This window comes from Sinocyclocheilus grahami, unplaced genomic scaffold, assembly GCF_001515645.1.
Source record: "Sinocyclocheilus grahami isolate Dianchi unplaced genomic scaffold, SAMN03320097.WGS_v1.1 scaffold1085.1, whole genome shotgun sequence".
In the NCBI taxonomy this organism is placed as follows: Eukaryota; Metazoa; Chordata; class Actinopteri; order Cypriniformes; family Cyprinidae; genus Sinocyclocheilus; species Sinocyclocheilus grahami.
The window spans coordinates 514,930-538,924 of record NW_015506264.1 but is presented as its reverse complement, the minus strand read 5'-3'; the positions used below and the strand labels follow the sequence as shown (position 1 = coordinate 538,924).

At 35.9% G+C, this 23,995-nt stretch overlaps 1 protein-coding gene across 1 annotated transcript; it reads left to right on the top strand.

Annotated features, from left to right (window-relative positions):
- Positions 1–504: 504 nt before the first annotated feature.
- Positions 505–23,995, top strand: nlgn4xb (neuroligin 4 X-linked b). The gene is made up of 5 exons (XM_016252047.1): positions 505–840; positions 9,990–10,585; positions 15,520–15,672; positions 20,446–21,253; positions 22,817–23,995. Exons 2-5 carry the CDS (start codon positions 10,168–10,170, stop codon positions 23,655–23,657), a joined length of 2,220 nt encoding a protein of 739 aa, XP_016107533.1. The 5' UTR covers positions 505–840; positions 9,990–10,167; the 3' UTR covers positions 23,658–23,995.

Below are 23,995 nucleotides of genomic sequence, written 5' to 3'. Positions count from 1 at the left end.
ACATTGACTGACACTTTTTGAGCAATTATTAATTTTAAAATTCCAATGGTGTTATATTTACAATCTTTCATCAATATCGAGAGAAAAACAAACAAAAAACATATTTTGCATCATGTGTGGTTCGTGTGCAATTTTAAAATGTCACACACACACACACACACACACACACACACACACACATTCACTGATTATTAAGAAGCTGCTGATCATAAACCGCGTGGTTTTAGTTGGAAAAATATGAAGTTATGATTATTTTATAAAATAACATTTCTTGGGGTCTGAACGGATCTGGAATGCGAAAACAGTACAGATTTTGAATGCATCATGAGAATTAACAACAGCTCTGATAATTCATTAGTTGTAATTCAAATTCAAACTGGGACCTGAATTCGAATTCAGAGATGCATTAAGCGTTCTCAGTGCGATCCTGGATGCTGCACAGTCTAAATGGGTTTTAGGTGTGTCTGTCTTCGCTGTAATGCACGAGCATCACTTACCCCAGTGAGTCTCCATCTGAGACAGCGTCCCGTCGTTTCTCAAGTTCTCCATGTTTCTGTGTGCGTCTCAGGCTGAGCTTTAACGCAGGCAGTCCTTGGTTCTCATTAGAGAGAGAGAGAGATAGAGAGAGAGAGAATCAAGACGCTGGGATTGATCAGAGGGTCCAGATTCTCGTGTGCGGGATTAAATGCGTGATCTCCACCCTTGTAAGCACGTTTCTCCATCCATCCGCTGTGTTTTATGGAGGTTTTGCGCGCTGGCGTCTGTATCCGCATCTTGACGGTTTTTGTTCTTATTCTCTCGGATTTAAGGGTTTTTCACCTTTTTCTGGCAGATCTGAAGGTAAGCAGCTGTGTCTAATAACGCGTTTTCTTATATCCCCGCAGGTTGCGTGTGTCTGGATGAAGATGTTTTTTTTCCTCCCAGACTTTCTATTCATCATATAGACGCGTAACCATCCTCTGAGTCACGAACACGGCACAATCTAGCGATGCAGTGGAACACATGCCCATGTCTGTGCAATGTGTTCGGGTTGAGCTGATTTAAGTGCAGGGTTTGTCCAGGCTGTTAGTCGCAGGACAGGAACGCAGTAACCGGGTGAAGCAGGTAAGATCTGACCGTCAGGGAATTAATAACCTACTTTACACGTTCACATCGATTGCACAGCGTTAATGCCTCATCCTTTCTGAAAAACCTTAAATTCTACGCTTTTCGACTCGTTTCGCTCATTACGATTTAGATGGTGCTCCAGAAGAACCCCGATATAGCTGGTGTCATCGGTGACTTATTAGGAACGGCCTGTGCTTTCATGCAAAGACCCACTTCTATCAGCCCTCTGATGCATGCATGATCAAATCACCTCTTAATGATGCATTACAATTCAGAATAAGAACATGTTGTTTCCCGTTTTCGCGTCAAAATGATGTTTTTGAGAGAGTTGCACATCTATCCTGCAGTAGAGGTTCTTGGTGCATCACCACTTTTTTCAGATTTGTTTTGGGCATATGATTAAAGAGTGGTTTGGATGATTATAGTGGTTTTTGGAGATCTGAAGTACTGTAGTGGACATTTCCATCAAAGGGTTACAATATATGGTTGATCATATGCAGTGTGTTGGGTTGTTTGCATTGCAAATTAATGTTAGTATCTCAGTGTTCTGATTTATCAAGATGAGAATATAATAATTCATGCTTTTCCCTTTCAAAATTATGTTTTTGAGAGATTTGCAGCTGCAATCCAAAATTATATAGAGGTTCTTGCATCATTTTTTTTTTCAGACAGATTATTAAAATGCTTTTAAAGATCTGACCATTGTAGTGGACGTTTGCATCAAAGGGTTCAAATATACAGTTGATCATATAAACAGGTTTTGGTTCGTTTGCATTGCCGTTAATGTCAGTATCTTAATGTTTTTCCCCTGCAATTGAAAATAATGTTGTTAAATATTCCAGAGGATCTTGGTGCATCACCACTTTTAAAATAAAAACACACTATAAAGAGGACAGCCGAATGTAATTATGGGAAAGATTGGTTTAGATGATTATAGTGGCTTTTTAAGATCTGAGCATTGTAGTGGGAGTCAAGGGGTTAATATATACAGGTTTTAGTTGGCTTGCATTGCCATTAATGTTAGAATTATTAATGTGTCCTAATGTTACGTTTCATCAAAGTAAGAATAAAATATTCCTATTTTTCCCTTTTAAAATTATGATTTTAAGATAATTACATTCTGCAATTGAAAATAATGTTAAATAGTACAGAAGTTCTTGGTGCATCACCTCTTTTCAGCCATGTTTTATAAATAAAAACACACCATAAAGAGGACAGTCATATGTAATTATGGGTTTTAGATTATTAAAGTGGTTTTTGAAGATCTGATTATTGTAGTGGGCATTTGCATCAAAGGGTTAAAATATACAGTTGATCATATAAACAAGTTTTGGTTCGTTTGCATTGCCGTTAATGTCAGTATCTTAATGTTTTTCCATTTCAAAATGATGTTTTTGAGAGGATTGCACCCTGCATTTGAAAATAATGTTGTTAAATATTAGAGGTTCTTGGTGCATCACCACTTTTCAGCCATGTTTTTATTTAAAAAAATCCACACAATATAAAGAAGACAGCCGTATGTCATAAAGAGTGGTTTAGATGATTACAGTGGCTTTTTGAAGAAATCTCACCATTTGCATGAAAGGGTTAAACAGCTGATCATATACAGGTTTTGGTTTGCTTGCATTGCCGTTAATGTTAGTATTCTTCATTAGTACTGGTGGTCATCAGTGATAAAGCATCTTTTTATATTCTCAACATGAAATCTCTGAACCAGCAGGTGGTACTACGGTATGTACATCTACATGGTGCATGAATGGAGATGCAATGTGAAAGAGGACTAAATCACCTTTAAAATAGGCGAGACGCATTCGTTTGATTGCAAATCAACAGCGTTTGTCAGCAGTATATGAGGTCTGATGATTTGCATTGCAGCGTGAGTGTGTGAATTACAGGTGCATCATTATTAACTGTGTCAAGAGGAACAGACGCGTCCAACAAGGACAGAAAGCTTCAGCAGACAGGAGTAGAGTTGAAAGGCCACCCCTGCAGGGATAAGCAGTCGCTTCAGATTGTTTCTAAAAGTGTCACAAAAGAACAGCCGCCGAAAGCATTACCTCAGGTTTGAAAGGATTGTTCAGCTAAAAATTTTACGTTTTTGTCATTTTTCACACAGTATCTTTCCATAGTGTCATTCTTTTTTTTTTTTTTTTTTTTACAAAGATCATTAGAACATGTTTTATATATATATATATATATATAAACTTCAAGATTTCAGGTTTATTTCAGTGCATTACTTGCCATTTCTTTGTAATTATTGAAACAATTTCGAAGTGAAAATTGTTTCAAAGCAGGGCTATTACTGGTAACAAACTGGAACGAAAATTAAATCCATTTATTTATAATCGAAACATCTGATACTTTAAATAAAATAAACACTAAGCAAAATAAAATAAAATAAAAAACTTTATAAAAATATATATTTTTTAATTCAGCTAGTTGTGAGAAATATTTCTTATTTAACTGTCTCATCTTAATGGACTAAAGTAGCTAAAACCGAAATAGAAATAAGCATATATTAAAAAAAAAAAAAAAACTACAACTACTAAAAATGACAAAAACTAAATTACTAAAACTAGCTAAAATGAAAATAAAAACAAAAACTGATTTGAAATGTTCAGAAAAATATAGTATCTACATGAAACTAAAATAACACAGTTTCAAAGTAAATCCTATGCCATTGTTTCAGTGTATGAGTAAAATTAAGAATAACAGCTTAATGATAAAGAGATTTGTTGTATGGATATAAATAATTAATCTTTTTGTGTTCCACAGAAAAAAAGAAAAAAAAACCTTTTTGGATGAATAGTTCTATTCCTTTAAACACACATTATATTCTAAGCTTCACAAAGCAGGTTTTATAGCAGGTGTAAATGTTTTTTAGATTGTTTTTGTAAAAAACACCTATTTCCGGTGTATTTTAGTATATGTTGTTTGAGCATGTTAATCTATGTTGCATGCGTCTCTCATAATATGATCATATATGCACACAAACTCTTATTGGAGACATGTAATAACATTCAATGCTGTCCAGACGTCTTGGACATTTCTGCAGGCAGTATAATTTAGTTATGCTCATTTATTTCAAAGGGCTCAGGGTTTGTCTGGTTGTGCTCATTAGAGGTCCCCTGCTGGTTGATGCTGTAACTACGCCTGTGCTGCATGGCATTCATAGCTCAGGTGAATGACTCGGTGAGCGTCCAGGAGAAAAGATGCCAGCATGCAGGTTGTGCACCAGCTTTGGCTAGAAATGTCTCGGCGTGAGTGCAGTATAAATGCATATTAAAAATACTAATAATTCACTCAAAAATTAACATTTGCTGAAAATGTGTTGACCCTCAGTTCATCCGAGATTGGGATGAGTTTGTTTCTTCATCAGGTTTGTAGAAATGTAGCATTGCATCAGTGTCTCAGCAGTGAATGGGTGCCGTCAGAATGAGAGTCCAAACAGCTGATGAAAGCATCACAAGTAATACACAGCACTCCAGTCCATCAGTTAACATCTGGAGAAGACAAAAGCTGAAACTAATCCAGCATTAAGATGTTTTTAACTCAAATACATAGAGTCTATAATCCATAATAACTCTTCCTCCAGTGAAAAAGTGTTCTGGTGTGAATCAGGAGAGAAATCTGCACAGATCAAGCAGCGTTTAAACAGCTCTAAACACATATGTGGCTGGATTTTGATGTGAGAGACAACAGCAGATGCACTTTTTCACTGCAGGAAGCATGTATTTGAGTTAAAAGCATCTTAATGCTGGATTAGTTTCAGCTTTTGTCTTCTCCAGATGTTAACTGATGGACTGGAGTGCTGTGGATTACTTGTGATGTTTTTATCAGCTGTTTGGACTCTCATTCTGACGGCACCCATTCACTGCAGAGACACTGATGCAATGCTACATTTCTCCAAATCTGATGAAGAAACAAACTCATCCCGATCTCGGATGGCACATTTTCAGCAAATGTTCATTTTTGGCTGAACTATGACTTTAATCACAAATGAGTGGGAAACAAAATTTGGAAATTCTTACATTCAAATCCCAAATTCATCACTGCGTCTCAACGCATGCATTTATCCAAAGTGACTTACATTGCATTCAAGCTATGCATTCGCTGGGAAACAAACCCATGACCTTGGTGTTGCGAGCGCCATGATCAGCACAGGCGGACTGTAAACAAGCAGCATTGTTAGTTTTGAAGCGAATCAGCAGGTTGAGAAGGAACGATGTGAAAACAGCGACACGAACAAACCTGCAAAGAACTGCGTGATTGTGATTGTCAAGGTTTTCTGTGAAAACTAATTAAAAGTTTTGTGTTTGTTGGTCCCGAATCCTGCTAATGAGAATATTATATTCCTGAAAATTACATTTCCACACAGCTTGATGCTTTGCCAGCAGCCAGCAGAGACACGATGTACAGCACCTTTAATTGTAATTCTTTTAAATGAGCCTTGATTTGACTCATTTAAGCTCAGTAGTAGTTTATGTAATGCTCTTGTTTATGTAATGCATGATTCAAACTTTATGCAATTTATAACAAATTAAAAGTTACTCTTATTCAGCTTGCAACAAAAAAGAAAACATTGTTAACTATTTAAAAAAAAAATCTTGTTGTCCTGTACAAATATCTAAGCATCCTTAAAGCAAGAAGCTAGTTTGATATGTTTGGCTTGTTGTCAAAGAATCTCTCTGGAATATCAGTGTATTTTGTCTCTGCATTTTATTTTCATTTAGTTTTATTTCACGTTCGTTCTTGTTTATGCTTAATGTCTGTATATACAAAATCGATTCACTGAGAAATGTGAAAATTGTGCATAAAGTGAAACTCACACTTTATGCAATTTATAAAAAGTTACTCTCATTTGTCTTTAGCTTGTTTACACTGCAGTCAAATATCTCAACATCTTTAGAGCAAGAAGTGAATTTGATTTTAAACCTTGTTGTCAGAGAATCTCTGGAATATAAGTTTATTTTGTCTTTGCATTGTTTTGTTATATTTCTCTTGTTTATGCTTAATATCTTTGTTCAAAATACATTCTCTGAAAAAGCAGCAATACAAATGCAGACTCGCACTTTATGTAATTTATAACAAACTTTTTTGCTTCACCTTGTTTACACTGTGAAAATACAGCATTTGTAATTATGTATTCGTACAAATATTGCAACATGCTTAAAGCAAGAAGGAAACTTGATATTTATTTCACTTGTTTATGCTTAATATCTTTATATTCAAGATAGTTTCTCTGAAAAAAGAAGCAATACAAATGCACAACTCAAACTTTTTGTAATTTATAACAAATTAAAAGTTACTCTTATTTTGCTTTAGCTTATTTACAGTGCAAAAAAAAAACAATCACAATTTATTCTCACTTCTGTCTTGTCCTGTACAAATATCAAAATATTTACCAGAGATGCAAATATGATATTAAGCCTTGTTGTATATCAGAGGAGCCTCTTAAAGAAGAAGTTACAGGTCTGTGAGAGCCAGAAATCTTGCTTGTTTGTAGGTGACCAAATACTTATTTTACCGAGGAATTTACCAATTAATTCTTAAAAAATCCTACAATGTGATTTTCTGGATTTTTTTCTCATTTTGTCTCTCATAGTTGAGGTATACCTATGATGAAAATTACAGGCCTCTCTCATCTTTTTAAGTGGGAGAACTTGCACAATTGGTGGCTGACTAAATACTTTTTTGCCCCACTGTATGTGTATTTTGTCTTTGCCTTTTATTTATTTATTTGTTTGTTTGTTTGTGACCCTGGAGCACAAAACCAGTCATAGGGGTCAATTTTGTGAAATTGAGATAGGATAATATTTGGCTGAGATGCAACTATTTGAAAATCTGGAATCTGAGGGTGCAAAAAAATCTAAATATTGAGAAGTTCTTTAAAGTTGTCCAAATGAAGTTCTTAGCAATGCATATTACTAATCAAACATTACGTTTTGATATATTTACGGTAGGACATTTACTAAATATCTTCATGGAACATGATCTTTACTTAATATCCTAATGATTTTTGGCATAAAAGAGAAATGTATAATTGTGACCCATACAATGTATTGTTGGCTATTGCTACAAATATCCCCCAGCGACTTAACACTGCTTTTGTGCTGCAGGGACACATTTATTTATTTATTTATTTTTATTTTTATATTTTTTTATATTTTCTTAATATCTTTATATTCACGATAGAATCTCTGAAAACAAGCGTTAATATTTTCTTCTGTTTTGCTTGCAGGTAAATATTTTATGCTTTATAAGAATGTTTAGACATTTTAACTGTTAAACGAGACGAGGATCCTCGTGAATAATATATTTTGTGTTGCTCAACATTACGTAAGTGGACACCCACAGATGAGATGTGCCAAGCGCTGCAGATGTCTGGCGGACAGCTTAGTTAATGGCTCTGAGCGTTCAGATGACTGCTGAATGAATGTGCCAGATTTATACGGCCCGCGTTATTAGAGAGCCTGGACTTTTCTCCCTTCTAGCGAAGCCACTGAACATTTCATTCATTTTAATGGATGGTAAATACAAAGCCGAGTGTGTTTTTTCACAGCCGCTCCATGGGCTCAAAAACGCCATTAGAACTGCAGTATTGTGGTTTGGTGTTACTGTTAGACATTGTGATGTTTTAGGAGCGACAAATGCATTGAAATGCAGCGGTGAATCTGCTAAATGATGCTCCGTGAATGATGGCTGATGCACTGATATGTTGTTTGAGATTCTACAGGAGTGTTTGGAGATATTAAAGCAATCATATCTGTGTTATCATTCCTACAGAAAGCTAACAATTTAACCTGGTTGGTGTTTTTGACTAAAAGAGATGCTATTTATTAACCACAGACAGCATTTTTAGTGAGTCTGTCCAGTTTAATGTGTTGAACCAAGAAGATAATCGGATAATCCAGAGATGAGATGACGGTTTTCAGGCTTTTGAAGAAATTCTCAGAGTAAATAAACTTAGTCGTGTGTGCAAAGACTGACGAAACAACTACCAATCACTGTCGAGATACTGTTTAAAATGAACACAAGTCATGAGACAAGGAAAGATCATGAAACTTAAAGGTGAAATAATAGCATTAAAATCATTGCAATATTTGCTCGCTGATTCTAGCTGGTCTAAAAGCAGTGTGTTAATATTCACTAACTTTAATATTTTGAATTCATGTTTTCAAACTTAAATTGTTGTAAAGTGTTTTAATGCTTTGAAGCACAGACTTCATTAAAAGCATGAAGCATGTATAAAAAAAAAGTACATTTTTATCTCACAATTTGGACTTTTTGTTCTTGCAATTTTTTTGAAATTATATTTCACAATTCAGACTTTTTTGAAAAGTCAGAAGAGTGAAACAAACTTGCAATTGTGAGAAAAAAGTCACAATTACTGTTTTGATTTAAAAAAAATTATTTTGTGGCGGAATAAACTGAATCGTGAGGTGTAAACTCAGAATTGAGTTGAAAAATTCAGAATTCTGAGTTTTCATCTCACGATTCAGATTATTTTCTTTATATTGCACAATTCTGACTTCAGAGTATTTTTCTCACAATTCTGTGAAAAATATAAAAATTGTGAGATATTACTTTTTTTAATTATTATTATCATTTTTATTCCACGGTGGAAACAAACAAACAAACAAACCAAAATAGAATTTCAAGATATGAAGTCAGAATTGTGAGATAAAATCCTCCCCCATGACAGAAATGGGCTTTCATAGATATCAACCTCAAATCTGGACCACTTGTTTAGATTTATGTCTATTATTTATAGACATAATATATTTATTTATGACATTTATATTATTTATGTATTTATTTCAACCCGATCTCATGAAAGTGCGTATAAATAGTACGCCAAATAAAAACGAAAACTTGTGGTATTGATATGCAAAAATGGACTTTGGCGTGTATATGCTACGCGATGGGTAGGTTTAGAGTTGTGGGGTAGATGCGTATCATATGTACGCGAAAACTGCGTATCATAAGCACGCCAACAAATTTCGTATCATATGCACGCGAAAACTGCGTATTATATGCACGCCAAACACATGCGTATCATATGCACGCCAAAATATATTTTTGCGTATCAATACCACGACTTTTCGTTTTTATTTGTCGTACTATTTATACGCATTTTCATGAGACCGGGCTCATTTATTTATGTATACTGCATATGAGTCAAAGATGAGACATCCCATTTTGGTGTCCGCATCAAATTAAATTTACAAAAGTGATTTTATATAAACAGAAAGCCTATTAAATACATATCTACTTTAATGTTTCAAATAACTTTTGTGAAAATAAAATGTCAAAATATGGTTGAAATAATGTTCCATCGTCATTTAGCGTAACATATATATGTGACCCTGGAGCACAAAACTAGTCATGAGGGTCAATTTTTCGAAATTGAGATGTATGTATCATCTGAAAGCTGAATAAATAATCTTTCCATTGATGTATGGTTTGTTAGGATCGGACAATATTTGACTGAGATACAACTATATGAATACTATATGTCCAAAAATAAATACAATTAAATGATTAAACACTTCTTGCTGACAAATGGGTAAAACCTAGTGGTTTGAAGGACAGTGGCAAAGTTTTAAAATAAATTAATTTGTATTTTGAGAGTCTTTTAATGATTCTGGTTGGTTACATGAATTATTGTTACACTGAAAGGCATTTTTTCTGTAAATAATGGTGCACATGTATGATAGTCATAATTTTTTGCTTAGAAATTTAAACCTGGATTAAACTTTATTGTTTTGATGCATGAAAGCCCCTTCTTGTCCTTGATCATATAGTGTCTCTTGCCCAGCCGTATTGAGTATATTTCTGATATATATCATAATTTCAGTGTGCTCCTCTCTCTTCCACAGGCAACTCAACCTGACTGGAATTAAATCAGGATATACTTGTGTTTCTGAAACATGGCAGGCACCGTCTCCGTCGACTCGAGGGCCGAAGCATCTCGTCTGAGGATCTGTGGTGCTTTGGATTAACAGATCTGCGCTCGCACATTTGTGAGGATTACGCCTTTGCTTTGCTGCCTTTGCCATGCTTTGTCTGAGAATGATCCTTCGGGTTGTCTCTGTGGTTTGGGGAGTTACGCTCGTCGTTTGTCAGCAAGCACAGTTCACCACCGTCACCACAAACTATGGGAAGCTGCGTGGATTGCGTGTGGCGCTGCCTAGTGAGATCCTGGGCCCCGTGGAGCAGTATCTGGGGGTCCCGTATGCGATGCCCCCTACTGGACAGCGGCGCTTCCAGGCACCCGAGCCGCCGGCGTCGTGGCCTGGCATCAGGAACGCCACGCAGTTCGCTCCGGTGTGTCCGCAGTATCTGGAGGACCGGCTGCTGCTCACAGACATGCTACCGGTGTGGTTTACTGCAAACCTGGACACGGTCGCATCGTACATACACGAGCAGAGCGAAGACTGTCTGTACCTCAACATCTACGTGCCCACAGAGGAAGGTATGCTTATTAAAATACATTAATTTTGCATATATATATATGTGTATATATACCATTCAAAAGTTTGGGGTTGGGATGTTTTTTAAATGTTTTGGAAAGACGTCTCTTCTGCTCACTGAGGCTGCATTTATTTAAAGGGGTGGTTGATTGCGATTTCACTTTTTTTAACGTTAGTTAGTGTGTAATGTTGCAGTTTGAGCATAAACAATATCTGCAAAGTTACGAAGCTGAAAGATCAATGCAAACGGAGATATCGTCTTTTAAAATTCTGGCAGTTTAATGCCTACAAAAACGACTGGTAGGGACTACAACGAGTTACTTCCCGGGTTCGTGACATCACAAACCCAGATAAACCCCGCCCCCGGGAACATGCAGCAAAGGGGGCGAGGCCTGTGCTGCTTTAGAGAAGAGAAAGAGAGATCTCTCTCTCTCTCTCTCTCTCTCTCTCTCTCTCATTCAGATCATCAGCTCAGCGAATACACTTATTTTCACATAGCTATGAGAAGCGTTAAACATGCGGTTGCCGTACTGTATTAAAGATTTAATCAGGATAAAACCGTATATTAAAAGCTAACATAAGCAGTAGCATTTACAAATAACAACGTATCTAAAAGAATGAGACAACAGCAAACAAAAATCTTAGGCCTACCATTAAAAGCCGTGCTTGCACAGGTTCTGCACGATCCTCTTCAATAATATCCTCTGCTTCTCAATCGGGCTCAAACTGATAAGCACAATAGACGACACCATTGTTTACAATACAGCCGGAGCAGATGGCGCTGAGGAGAGGGGCGGGACGTTTAGACTAGCACTAGAGGCGGTTTAGCCAATCACAACACACTGGGCTAGCTAACCAATCAGAGCCCATCGCCTATTTCAGAGGGCGGGGCTTCATAAAAGAAGGAAATGATCAGTGCGTTTCTCAGAGAAGGGACAGAGCGGTGTGGAATAAAGGTAAATTATGTGAAAAATAATGAATTTTTTAACAAACGAAGCATTATCACATGTTAGACTGCACCTCATAAACACAATCAAGCCTATAAAAAAAACAGTCAACCACCCCTTTAATCAAAAATACTGTAGAAATTGTGAATTGTTTTACTATTTAAAACAGCTTTCCTGTGTGAATATCTGTTAAACTGTAATGTATTTCTGTGATGCTCAGCTGTATTTTCAGCATCATTACTGCAGTCTTCAGTGTCACATGATCTTCAGAAATCAGTATAATATGCTGATCTGCTGCTCGAGAAACATTTCTGATTATTATCAATGTTGAACACAGTTGTGCTGATACAACACATGCGTGATACATTTTATTTTTCAGGATATTTTGATGAATAGAAAGTTCAAAAGAACAGCATTTGTTTGAAATACAAATCTACTGTAACATTATAAATGTCTTTACTGTCGCTTTTGATCAATTTAATGCGTCCTTGATGAATAAAAATATCAGTTTCTTAAATAAATTTTACTTACCCCAAACTTTTTAACTATATATACACACACACAGCAACATAAAAATATATAACTCAAACTCAACATATATAACTCAAAATGAATTATTCGTATATGAAATTCTTAATACAACTGTATTAATTTATGAAAGTTTTCTGGAGGGTTGCAAAAGGGGCAGAAAATTTCCAGAAGCTTTCCAAAAGTTTCCAAAAAACAAAAAAAAAATTCTGGAAAGTTTTTGGAAATTTACTGGAAATGTTCCGCCCCCGTTGCTGGCCTAATTTTAATTTATGTATAAAGGTCTTAAGCAAATTTGTCTTAAGTAACTGTTTTGTTGTAGTAGTGGATGCCTATGAAAAAATATAATTTTACATATGAACCTTTTCAGTTAATATGCAACATTATGTATAATTATCATGAAATTATAAATGAGGACCGAAATGAATTCTTGATGATGATGATGATGATGGATATGGATTAAAATATGTTGTATACAATACTAAAAACTTTCTTTTTATTTATGCATATTTCTTGGTACTGAATAACATATTTATAATCACTGGTTCTCATGCTTTATCCTTGCAAAGATTTTTTGCCGTATGGGATTGACTTCTTGACAAAGGATTCATGAAATGCTGCTGTAATATGTGGAACAGAAGCGTGTCTGTGATGCATTAACATGCTGTCTATTTAGGCAGCTCACTAGCTGTTGGAACAGAGCCGTTTATCATCATATCCATGTATTCATGGGATTGCCATGATCTTATTTTCGCGTGTCGCTTCTTGTTTCTCATATAGACAGAAACTAAATATGCCGTTTATTCCCTAAGGAGATGGATTCATGATTTAGCAGTTGATGTCCAAACTGTGAGGCTCTAGTAGATTCATCAGTAACGCAGCGCATCGCCTCGAGGAGCACAACATAATGAAACGCATGATGAACGGAGATGACAAACAAAACATTAGATGCAGAACTCAAGAGCTGGTCGTTCAAGTTTTGTTCACTGTTCTCAGTGAGTCTGTCTCAGGTTTTAGGTCTTTCCCGGTTAAAATAAATCTAAAACCTGAAATACAGTAAATGCTGTATATATACTGTATGCTATATATACTGTGTGTATATATATATATATATATATATATATATATATATATATAGAGCTTACAGCTCATGAAAGTCAAAAATACAGTATCTCAAAATATTAGAATATTTATATTTGAGCTTCATTAAATGACCGTCCCTACAGAATACATTCTGGGTATCTCTTGTTCTTTGAAACCACAATAATGGGGAAGACTGCTGCAATGGTCCAGAAGACGATCATTGACACACTCCACAAAGAGGACTGAAGCTGGAGTCAGTGCATCAAGAGTCACCACGCTCAGACTTCTTCAGGAAAACTTCTGAAACAGAAACAGCGTCAGAAGCATCTCACCTGGGCTAAGGAGAAAAAGAACTGGACTGCTGCTCAGTGCTCCAAAGTCTTCTTTTCAGATGAAAGTAAATGTTGCATTTAATTTGGAAATCAAGGTCTGGAGTCTGGAGGAAGACTGGAGAGGCACAGAATCCAAGCTGCTTGAAGTCCAGTGTGAAGTTTCTGAAGTCAGTGATGATTTGGGGAGCCATGACGTCTGCTGGTGTTGCTCCATTGTGTTTTATCAAGTCCAAAGTCAATGCAGCCGTCTACCAGGAAGTTTTGGAGCACTTTATGCTTCCATCTGCTCACAAGCTTTATGGAGATGCTGATTTCCTTTTCCAGCAGGACTTAGCACCTGCCCACAGTGACCATGATATAGCTGTGCTTGATTGGCCAGCCAACAGGCCTGACCTGAAGCCCATATAGAGTCTATGGGATATTTTCAAGAGAATGATGAGAAGCAGTGGATCCGAGCTGAAGCTCAATAGTGCCTCAACAGGCTGATCGCTTCCATTCGCTCCTCACTGATGCTGGAGTTTGTGCTAAACGAGCCCCGGCCAAGTATTGAGTGCATAATAGGTCTGGGACGATGCAGAATCGATTCGTGGAATCCTCTGGAATGGATTCTGAGCTTAGATTTTAACAGCAGATGGCGCTCTAATCTAGTTTTTATCCACACACTCAGAGTCTGTAATTTCAGCTCAGAATGCTTTTATGACGCGAGATTAATGTAAACACAGCCCACTGTGAACACTCTTGTAATTCGCTTCAACCTTTTCGAATTTTATGAATGATTATTTTAGGTTCAAGTGTGTGTAAGGATTTGGCTGTTTCTAAAGCATGCAGCGCCATCTGCTGTTCAAAACTATGCTCAGAATCGACTCCAGAAAGAATCGCGATGCATTCGGAAAATCTCAGAATCGATGCAGAATCATTTCTCGATTCTCGATGCATCGATTTATTTTCCCAGCCCTAGTGCATAAATGAACATACTTTAAAGAAGTTGAACTTTTCTGTTTTGTAAATCCTTGTTTTTTATTGATCTTAGGAAATATTCTAATATTTTGAGATACTGGATTTTTGACTTTCATGAGCTGTAAGCTATAATCATCTAAATAAAAAAAAACATTAGAAATGCTTTACTTTACGCATAATGAATCTAGAAAATATGAAAGTTTCACTTTTTGAAATAAGTTACCAAACATGATTAACTTTTGCACGATATTCAAATTTTTTGAGATGCACCTGTATATGTGTGTATATATATATATATATATATATATATATAGATAGATAGATAAATATAGATATAGGTATATACTAAATACTAACTAAAACTAAATAAACTAAATCTAATAAATAAAAGTGAAAAAAACTATATTGATAACTATAAAACTATATTGTCATATTTAAAAGAACGTACTAAAGTACTAAAAATGCATTTACGTATTTATGTTTTTAATGATTTTTTCAAGACTTGTAGTGATATTTGTGTAATAGTGATTGACTGATGGATTTAGATCCAGCTCTTACACCAGCTGTTATATAAATGTTTCCTTTAATGCTGTGTTTATGTGAAGATAAGTTGATTTTAATTACCATGAGAATGGTTTGACGAAACTAGGTTTTCATAAGAAGCTTTTTTTAAACGCTCCTGGGAAACACGGTAACTTATAACAGTAAGCATCCTCTTCCTCATTAAACACTGTTTCATATTTCATACTTAATGGAAACATCAGCAGTTTTTCATAATCGGCCGGGTTTTGTCCTGCCCTCAATAGTGAACGAAAACACCCAGTTTCCACAGCGCTCCAGTGTCTTCTGTTTTAATGGAGAACATTATGACTTAATGGACGTGATATAAAACACCAGTAATGACCTCAGACGACTCTATTAAGCACAAACACTTTAATATATTTACTCTAAATGCACACAGACTGAGAAGAGTTAATGCAAGAGTTCATCTGTCGATATTTACTGCATCAGTTTTTATTTCTGCCTGATCTGTTCTCTTAAGAGACTGTGTTTGTTGCTTGTATTAAGTGATTTTTCTTTCTGTTTCAGATGCGCATGACGACACGGGCTTGAAGCCGGTCATGGTTTATATTCACGGCGGCTCGTACGTCGAGGGAACAGGGAACATGATCGACGGCAGCATCCTCGCCAGCTACGGAAACGTGATCGTCGTCACCGTGAACTACCGGTTAGGAGTGCTAGGTGAGTCGCTCGAAACTTATTCATCTTATTTACACTGCTGTCGGAAGAAATTAGTACTTTAATTCGTCAGGGATGCATGAGATTGATCAAAAGTGCTAGTAAAGACATGTTACAAAAGATTTCTGTTTTTAAATAAACGCTGTTCTTTTGGACTTTCTGTTCATCTGTGAATCCTGACGAATAAAATGTATGATGCTTTCCACAAAAATATTGTGCAGCACAACTGTTTTCAACATTGATGATAATCAGAAATGTTTCTTGAGCAGCAAATCTGCGTATTAGAAGCAGTGTTATTTTAGTATCACTGAGATATAGTTTTTATTAATATGTTGAGTCAGTTTTTTTTCTCATTTTAATTTTAGTTAAAATTTTTGTAATTTTGTTTTATTCATCTTATTTACACTGCTGTCGGAAGAAATTAGTACTTTAATTCGTCAGGGATGCATGAGATTGATCAAAAGTGCTAGTAAAGACATGTTACAAAAGATTTCTGTTTTTAAATAAACGCTGTTCTTTTGGACTTTCTGTTCATCTGTGAATCCTGACGAATAAAATGTATGATGCTTTCCACAAAAATATTGTGCAGCACAACTGTTTTCAACATTGATGATAATCAGAAATGTTTCTTGAGCAGCAAATCTGCGTATTAGAAGCAGTGTTATTTTAGTATCACTGAGATATAGTTTTTATTAATATATTGAGTCAGTTTTTTTTCTCATTTTAATTTTAGTTAAAATTTTAGTAATTTTGTTGTGTTTTTGCTATTTCTATTTATTTTTTTTATTTTTTTTATATTTTATTTTAGTTATTTTATTTCAGGTAACAAATTCTATTTTATGTTTTTGGTATTAGTTTATTATATATATATATATAATTAATTTTTTATTTATTAATTTTTTTAGTTAATGGTTATTTCAAGTAACTAAAATGTTATGTTTTTAGTTTTGGTTAAAATATTTTTAATATATGTTTTATATTTTATTTTATTGAATCATTATTTCATTTCAAGTAACAAAAATGTTTTTATGTTTTTAGTTTTAGTTTAAATATTTTTTATTTGATATTTTTTATATTTTGTATTATTTTTGTTAATGTTTATTTTATTTCAAGTAATGATTTTTTAAATGTTTTTAGTTTTTGTCAATTATAATAACCCTGTTGAAGAACGATTATAAGAATAAGAATGATTTCTGAAGATCATGACACACTGAGGACTCTGATGCTAAAAATTCAGCTTTGATCACAGAAATAAATTACAGTTTAACACATTTTCACATAGAAACAGTTATTTTAAGTGATAATAATATTTCACAATTTATACAATATTTTTGATCAAATAAATACACCCTTGGTAAGCAAAAAATACTTCTTTAATTGTTTAGTATTTTTGCATATAAGCTAAAGATAATGAAACCTGTAAAAGCCTTTCTTTTACTCACAGTACGTAAGAGATGACGTTAGAAAGCCTTCAGATGTTCATTAAAGGATATTTTATTCATTTTCATAATGAAGGTTATTGGCTATTACAAGTTCTGCCAAAAATAGATTCCTCTTTATAAAATAAAGCTTTTATAATGCTGTGTCTTTGAACAGAAGAACACGGTGAGGATTTGAAAGCTTATTAAAACACTAAGAATACTTGATTCAGCTTTGATCACAGAAATAAATTACAGTTTAACACATTTTCACATAGAAACAGTTATTTTAAGTGATAATAATATTTCACAATTTATATGATATTTTTGATCAAATAAATCCACCCTTGGTAAGCAAAAAATACTTCTTTAATTGTTTAGTATTTTTGCACATAAGCTGAAGATAATGAAACCTGTAAAAGCTTTTCTTTTACTCACAGTACGTAAGAGATGACGTTAGAAAGCCTTCAGATGTTCATTAAAGGATTTTTTTATTCATTTTCATAATGAAGGTTGTTGGCTATTACAAGTTCTGCCAAAAATAGATTCCTCTTTATAAAATAAAGCTTTTATAATGCTGTGTCTTTGAACAGAAGAACACGGTGAGGATTTGAAAGCTTATTAAAACACTAAGAATACTTATAAACACGAACACAAAGCAGCTCTCGCAAGTGTTTTAGTTTGCAGTCTAAGTGTGCAGATTTATGATTCATTCATTTTGAATCCTACATATTTATATGTTTGGTGCAGAGCAGTTTATTTCTGTTTTTGAGTCTTGGATCGTCATGCTGTTACTGGCTCTCTTTCTCATCAAGATATTGAAGCAGATTTCGTTTGAAGGTCCTGAGGTCCTTGGCACTGAATTAGAGACGAAAAAGCCCGCTTTTAACAGCATCCCTCTTTTAAGAAGAGAGCGTGTTCTTTTCTCCGTGTGGAATTAGATCCAAACACTTCCCAGAGGCCTTCAGATTCAGACCGAATGCACTTTTGGTCATTACCATCAGATCTTTTGTACCAAATGATGTGATGTTTTGAACAAAGCATCTCCTTATTATTGAGTTATGTTCAGAACGAGCTGGATGGAAGAGATTGATGTCTCTCCAGTCCATCATTAAACTCCGAACATTGTCCAAAAATACACTATACCAGTCAAAAGTCTGGAACAATTATGATCGATAATAATCATAAATGTTTCTCGAGCAGCAAATCAGCATACTGGAATGATTTCTGAAGATCATGTGACACTGAAGACTGGAGGAATGATGCTGAAAATACAGCTGCACATCACAGAAATACATTACAGTTTAACACATATTCACACAGAAAACAGCTGTTAAAAGTTGCAATAATATTTCACAATTTTTACTGTATTTTTGATCAAATAAATGCAGCTTTGCTGAGCGGAAGAGGAAAAATAGTAGTGTGTATAAACTCACATTTGATTGATCTTAGAGTGGTTTGATGGATGTGGCCACAGGATATTTCACACCCAAGGTCTAGAAGTCCTTGTCTCCTCTCTCTGGCTCCAGTACTTCAGAGATGATCACAGATTCAGTGTGTTTTTATGGGAAAACGATCCAGCAGGGACAGATCAAGGCTGGCGGTCTGAGGAGAAACGACACCAGACTAAGCCACATAAAGACTCCTCATCTTCAGCCGACAGCGTCTGTTTGAGCGAGCTCTGTCTCATGATTCTCCTGCAGCGTCTGATCCTTTCAGAGAGAAATTCAGCTGACATTTCATGTAATCTCAAAGCTAAATGTGACCCTGGAGCACAAAACCAGTCATAAGGGTCAATTTTTCGAAATTGAGATGTATGCATCATCTGAAAGCTGAATAAATAAGCTTTCCATTGATGTATGGTTTGTTAGGATAGCACAATATTTGGCTGAGATACAACTATTTGAAAATCTGTAATCTGAGGGTGCAAAAAAATCTAAATATTGAGAAAATCATCTTTAAAGTTGTTCAAATGAAGTTCTTAGCAATGCATATTACTAATCAAACATTAAGTTTTGATATATTTACGGTAGGAGATTTACAAAATATCTTCATGGAACATGATCTTTACTTAATATCCTAATGATTTTTGGCATAAAAGAGAAATGTATAATTGTGACCCATACAATGTATTGTTGGCTATTGCTACAAATATCCCCCAGCGACTTAACACTGCTTTTGTGCTGCAGGGACACATTTATTTCTGTTGTAAAGACGGGCGTAAGTGACTGATCTGCTCAGAAGATGTTGGCGATTGCAGATAACAGAGCTCATTTGAAGCCTGTTACGTCTGTTTTTCATCCCTTTTCTTTTCATCTTTCTTATGTTATATTCTCTAAAATGCTGCTTTGGAGTAAAACTGTATAGTAAAAACTGAAATGAACTGATCCTGAATTTAACTGAAATACACTACCAAAAGCATTTTTTACATTCAAGACACACAATCAGTGTTAAATTATTATTATTGTTGTTTATTTTTTTGTATGAATATTTAGATTTAGTTCCTGTATTTTCTGTTTTAATTTTAATTTTAGTTAAAGTAAGTAATTAATTTTGGTTTTAGTATCTTTTTAAATGTTTATATAGTTTTATCTATTTTTATTTCAGTTTTGGTTTTAGTTATTTATATACTTCAAGTTCAATTAAATGAAAGTAAGAAATGTTGCCTTAATAACTAAAACGTTTACATTTTTTTGTATTTTTTATTTCAGTTAACACTTTTTTTCTGGTTTTAGTTTTAGTTTAATTTTGTATATGAAAGACATATTATAGTATCACTGATATTCTATTTTAGTTTTTTTTTAAATAAATATTCTGATTTAGTTTTTGTTTTTATATTTTCATGTTTTAATTAAAATTTTAAAGTTTTAGTAATTTTATGTTTTTAGGCATATTTATTTATTTACGTATTATATAATTTATATATAATGTTATATCATTTTTTATATAGTTTTTATTCATTTTTATTTTGGTTTTCATTTTAGTTTGTTTATTACTTTGTTAAATTAAACTATACAATTAAATGTTGCCTTTTTTTGTTTTATCTTTTTCTTCAGTTAACAAACATTTATTGTTTTGTCTTTTTAATGTATGTCTACATATCTGTAGTTTGTATTCATTTTGAATTCAATTATTTTTTATTATTATTGAATTAAGTACTTCAAGTTAAAGTTTTTTTGCACATATTGTCTTTTATTTCAGTTAACAAATAGACACACACTTTTATTTATAACTTGTTTGTTTGTTTTTGTTTTTGTTAATTCAGTGATTATAAAATCAGCAGCATAGTATAGATTTTCCCCAGTCCTATTGAATAATCATGATATTTAAATGTTTAAATGCTGTATTGCTCTGACAGCGAGCGTTTGTGTCCCAGATCTGTTTCAGAAAGCGATCATCCAGAGCGGGACGGCTCTCTCCAGCTGGGCCGTCAACTACCAGCCGGCCAAATACACGCGCATGCTGGCCGAGAAGGTGGGCTGCAACGAAGACGACACGGTCGAGCTGATCGAGTGCCTCCAAAACAAAAACTACAAGGAGCTGATCGAGCAGAACATCACCCCCGCCAAATACCACATCGCCTTCGGACCCGTGATCGACGGAGACGTCATTCCGGATGACCCGCAGATCCTCATGGAGCAGGGAGAGTTCCTCAACTACGAAATAATGCTAGGAGTGAACCAGGGCGAAGGCTACAAGTTCGTAGACGGGATCTTAGACAGCGAGGATAGAGTAACAAGCAATGACTTCGAGTTCTCCATATCAGAATTTGTCGACCATTTGTACGGCTATCCGGAAGGAAAGGACACCCTGCGGGAAACCATAAAGTTCATGTACACAGACTGGGCCGATAGGGAAAACCCGGAGATGCGACGAAAAACGCTGGTCGCGCTTTTCACGGATCACCAGTGGGTGGCGCCGGCCGTGGCGACGGCGGACCTGCATGCGCAGTACGGATCGCCCACCTACTTTTATGCCTTTTATCACCACTGCCAGAGCGACATGAAGCCTGCCTGGGCCGATTCGGCACACGGAGACGAACTTCCGTACGTTTTCGGCATTCCCATGATCGGCCCCACGGATCTCTTCAACTGCAACTTCTCCAAGAACGACATTATGTTGAGCGCCGTGGTCATGACGTACTGGACGAACTTCGCCAAAACTGGGTGGGTAGGATGCATATGTTTAATAAAAGCTGTTTTAATAAAATGTTTTAAAAAATTGTTTTAATAAAACTGTTTTAAGAAATGTTTTAATAAAAGCTGTCAAAATGCATAAAGGCTGTAACTTAACTTTACTTTTTTCAATTTAAATGTATTTAAATGGATAAATTAATACATGAATTTATAAATTAATAATAAAATTAGATAAAGAATAATAATTGATTGTTGCTAGGGTATTCTGGGTGGTTGCTCGAGTGTTGCAAGGCAGTGGAAAGTAACATCACTAATTGACCTTTTAATGACTGCTTTCAGTTTTTTAACTATGTCACTAGGGTGTTGCTAGGGTATTCTGGGTGGTTGCTACAGTGTTGCTATGCAGTTGCTAGGGTGTAGCTAGGCAATCAAATATAACATCACATCAAATTGACCCTTTAATTGCTACTTTCAGTTATTCTTTGTTGCTAGGCAGTTATTAGGGTATTCTGGGTGGTTGTTAGAGTGTTTCTAGGCAGTCGAAAGTAACATCACTAATTGACCCTTTAATTGCTGCTTTCAGCAATGTTTGTTGCTAGAGTGCTGTTATGTAGTTGCTAGGGCGTTGCTAGGCAGTCAAACATAACATCACTTATTGACCCATTAATTGCTGCTTTCGGCTATTTTGTTGTTAGGGTGTTGCTAGGGTATTTTGGGTGGTTGCTGGAGTGTTGCTAGGCAGTGAGGGGGGCTGGGGAGAGAGATAGATAGATAGATAGATAGATAGATAGATAGATAGATAGATAGATAGATAGATAGATATTCTGGGTGGTCACAGTGTTGATATGCAGTTGCTAGGGTGTTTCTGGGGTACTCTGGGTGGTCACTAGAGTGTTGCTAAGGCATTGCTACAGTTCTTCTTGGCAGTTGCAAGAGTGTTTTAGGTGGTTGATAAAATGTTGCTATGCAATTGTTAGGGTGTTGCTAGGATGTTCAGGGCTGCTATGCAGTTGCTAGGGTATTCCAGGTGGTTGCTAGAGTGTTGCAAATCAGTCGAAAGTAACATCACCAGTTGACCCTTTAATTGCTGCTTTCAACTATTTTTGTTGCTAAGGTGTTGCTAGGAAGTTGTTATGGTATTCTGAGTGTTTGCTAGAGTGTTGTTAGGCAGTGGAAAGTAACATCACTAATTGACCTTTTAATGACTGCTTTCAGCTATTCTTGTTGCTAGGGTGTTGCTAGGCAGCTAGGGTATTCTGGGTGGTTGCTAGAATGTTGATATGTAGTTGCAAGGGCATTGCTAGGTAATCAAATGTAGCATCACTAATTGAACTTTCAGTTGCTGCTTTCAGCTATTTATGTATTTTTTTGCTAGGGTGTTGCTAAGCAGTTGAACTTAACCTCACTAACTAATCCTTTAATTGCTGCATTGAGTTTTTTATTTGTGAATCTGATTAGATCGACATTTAGGGTTAGGGTTAGGGTTAGGGTTGCAGCCTAGTATTTGACAAGAATGATTTTAAAAAATGTAAATTGAAGCATTAACTACTGTACAGATGTTACTAATTTAACACGTTTTGTTTTACTGCACAGAGACCCGAATCAGCCGGTTCCTCAAGACACAAAGTTCATCCACACTAAACCGAACCGCTTTGAGGAGGTGGCCTGGTCTAAATACAACCCTAAAGACCAGCTGTACCTGCACATCGGCCTGAAGCCTCGCGTCCGCGACCACTACAGGGCCACCAAGATCGCCTTCTGGCTGGAGTTAGTGCCGCATTTACACAACATCAACGAACTCTTCCAGTATGTTTCATCGACAACCAAAATCCCACCACAGGACACGACGCCGTTCTCCTACACCAAACGCCTGTCCAACAAACTCTTGCCATCGACCACCCGCCATCCACCCGCTACTCCGGCCAACACCAAACAGATGTCGGATCAGCAGAAGACATCCGAGCACGGCGACGGGGCGGTTATCATCGAAGCGCGAGATTATTCGACCGAGCTGAGCGTGACGATCGCCGTCGGCGCGTCTTTGCTCTTCTTAAACATCCTGGCGTTCGCAGCACTCTACTACAAGAAGGACAAACACCGGCTAGAGTCGAGTCGTAGGCACAGTCTGCCAAGAAATCTCGCGAACGATGTCCCCCGTGTGCCGAGCGAAGTATTGATGCAGCTCGGCCACGATCACGATTGCGATTCGCTGCAAGGCCACGATATGATTCAGCTGACCGGTCCTTTGGATTACGCGCTAGCGATGCGCCGTTCGCCCGACGACATATCGCTGATAACGGCGAACACCATCACTATGATTCCTCGCTCTTTCCCCGACTTGCCGCCATCATATCTCAACCCGTTCAATGCATTCGGGAACAGCACTCCGAGCAGCACGGGCCTCCCGCATGGACACTCTACGACGCGAGTATAACTCGCCACAAGTCGACGGATGATTTAGATGCGCACCCAGGTGCTCGAACACAAATACTGAGGGTGTTATTTTGTTACAGACTCTTTTATGAATAAGTAACGTTACACGTATTAACCTGTATAATGTGATCGGTGAATGTAATCATTTTCGCATTCATGAAACAGCGACTGGAGCTTTCAAAAAATATGATTACATAAATGAAGAAGTATTATTTGCATCCTGATTTCGTGGTTAATGTGTGAGACGATAAATCACTAAACACTTGCATCGCAGCACAAATACCTGGTAAACAATTTTGCTGTAACTAGATATTCATAATTATGTTGGGGGTAGAAAGC

Excerpts from the sequence above, each read along its gene's own strand:
- nlgn4xb (XM_016252047.1), top strand. The coding sequence starts at position 10,168 with ATGCTTTGTCTGAGAATGATCCTTCGGGTTGTCTCTGTGGTTTGGGGA. Across the intron at positions 10,586-15,519 it reads CTACGTGCCCACAGAGGAAG|ATGCGCATGACGACACGGGC; the intron begins GTATGCTTATTA and ends TTTCTGTTTCAG. Across the intron at positions 21,254-22,816 it reads ACGAACTTCGCCAAAACTGG|AGACCCGAATCAGCCGGTTC; the intron begins GTGGGTAGGATG and ends TTTACTGCACAG.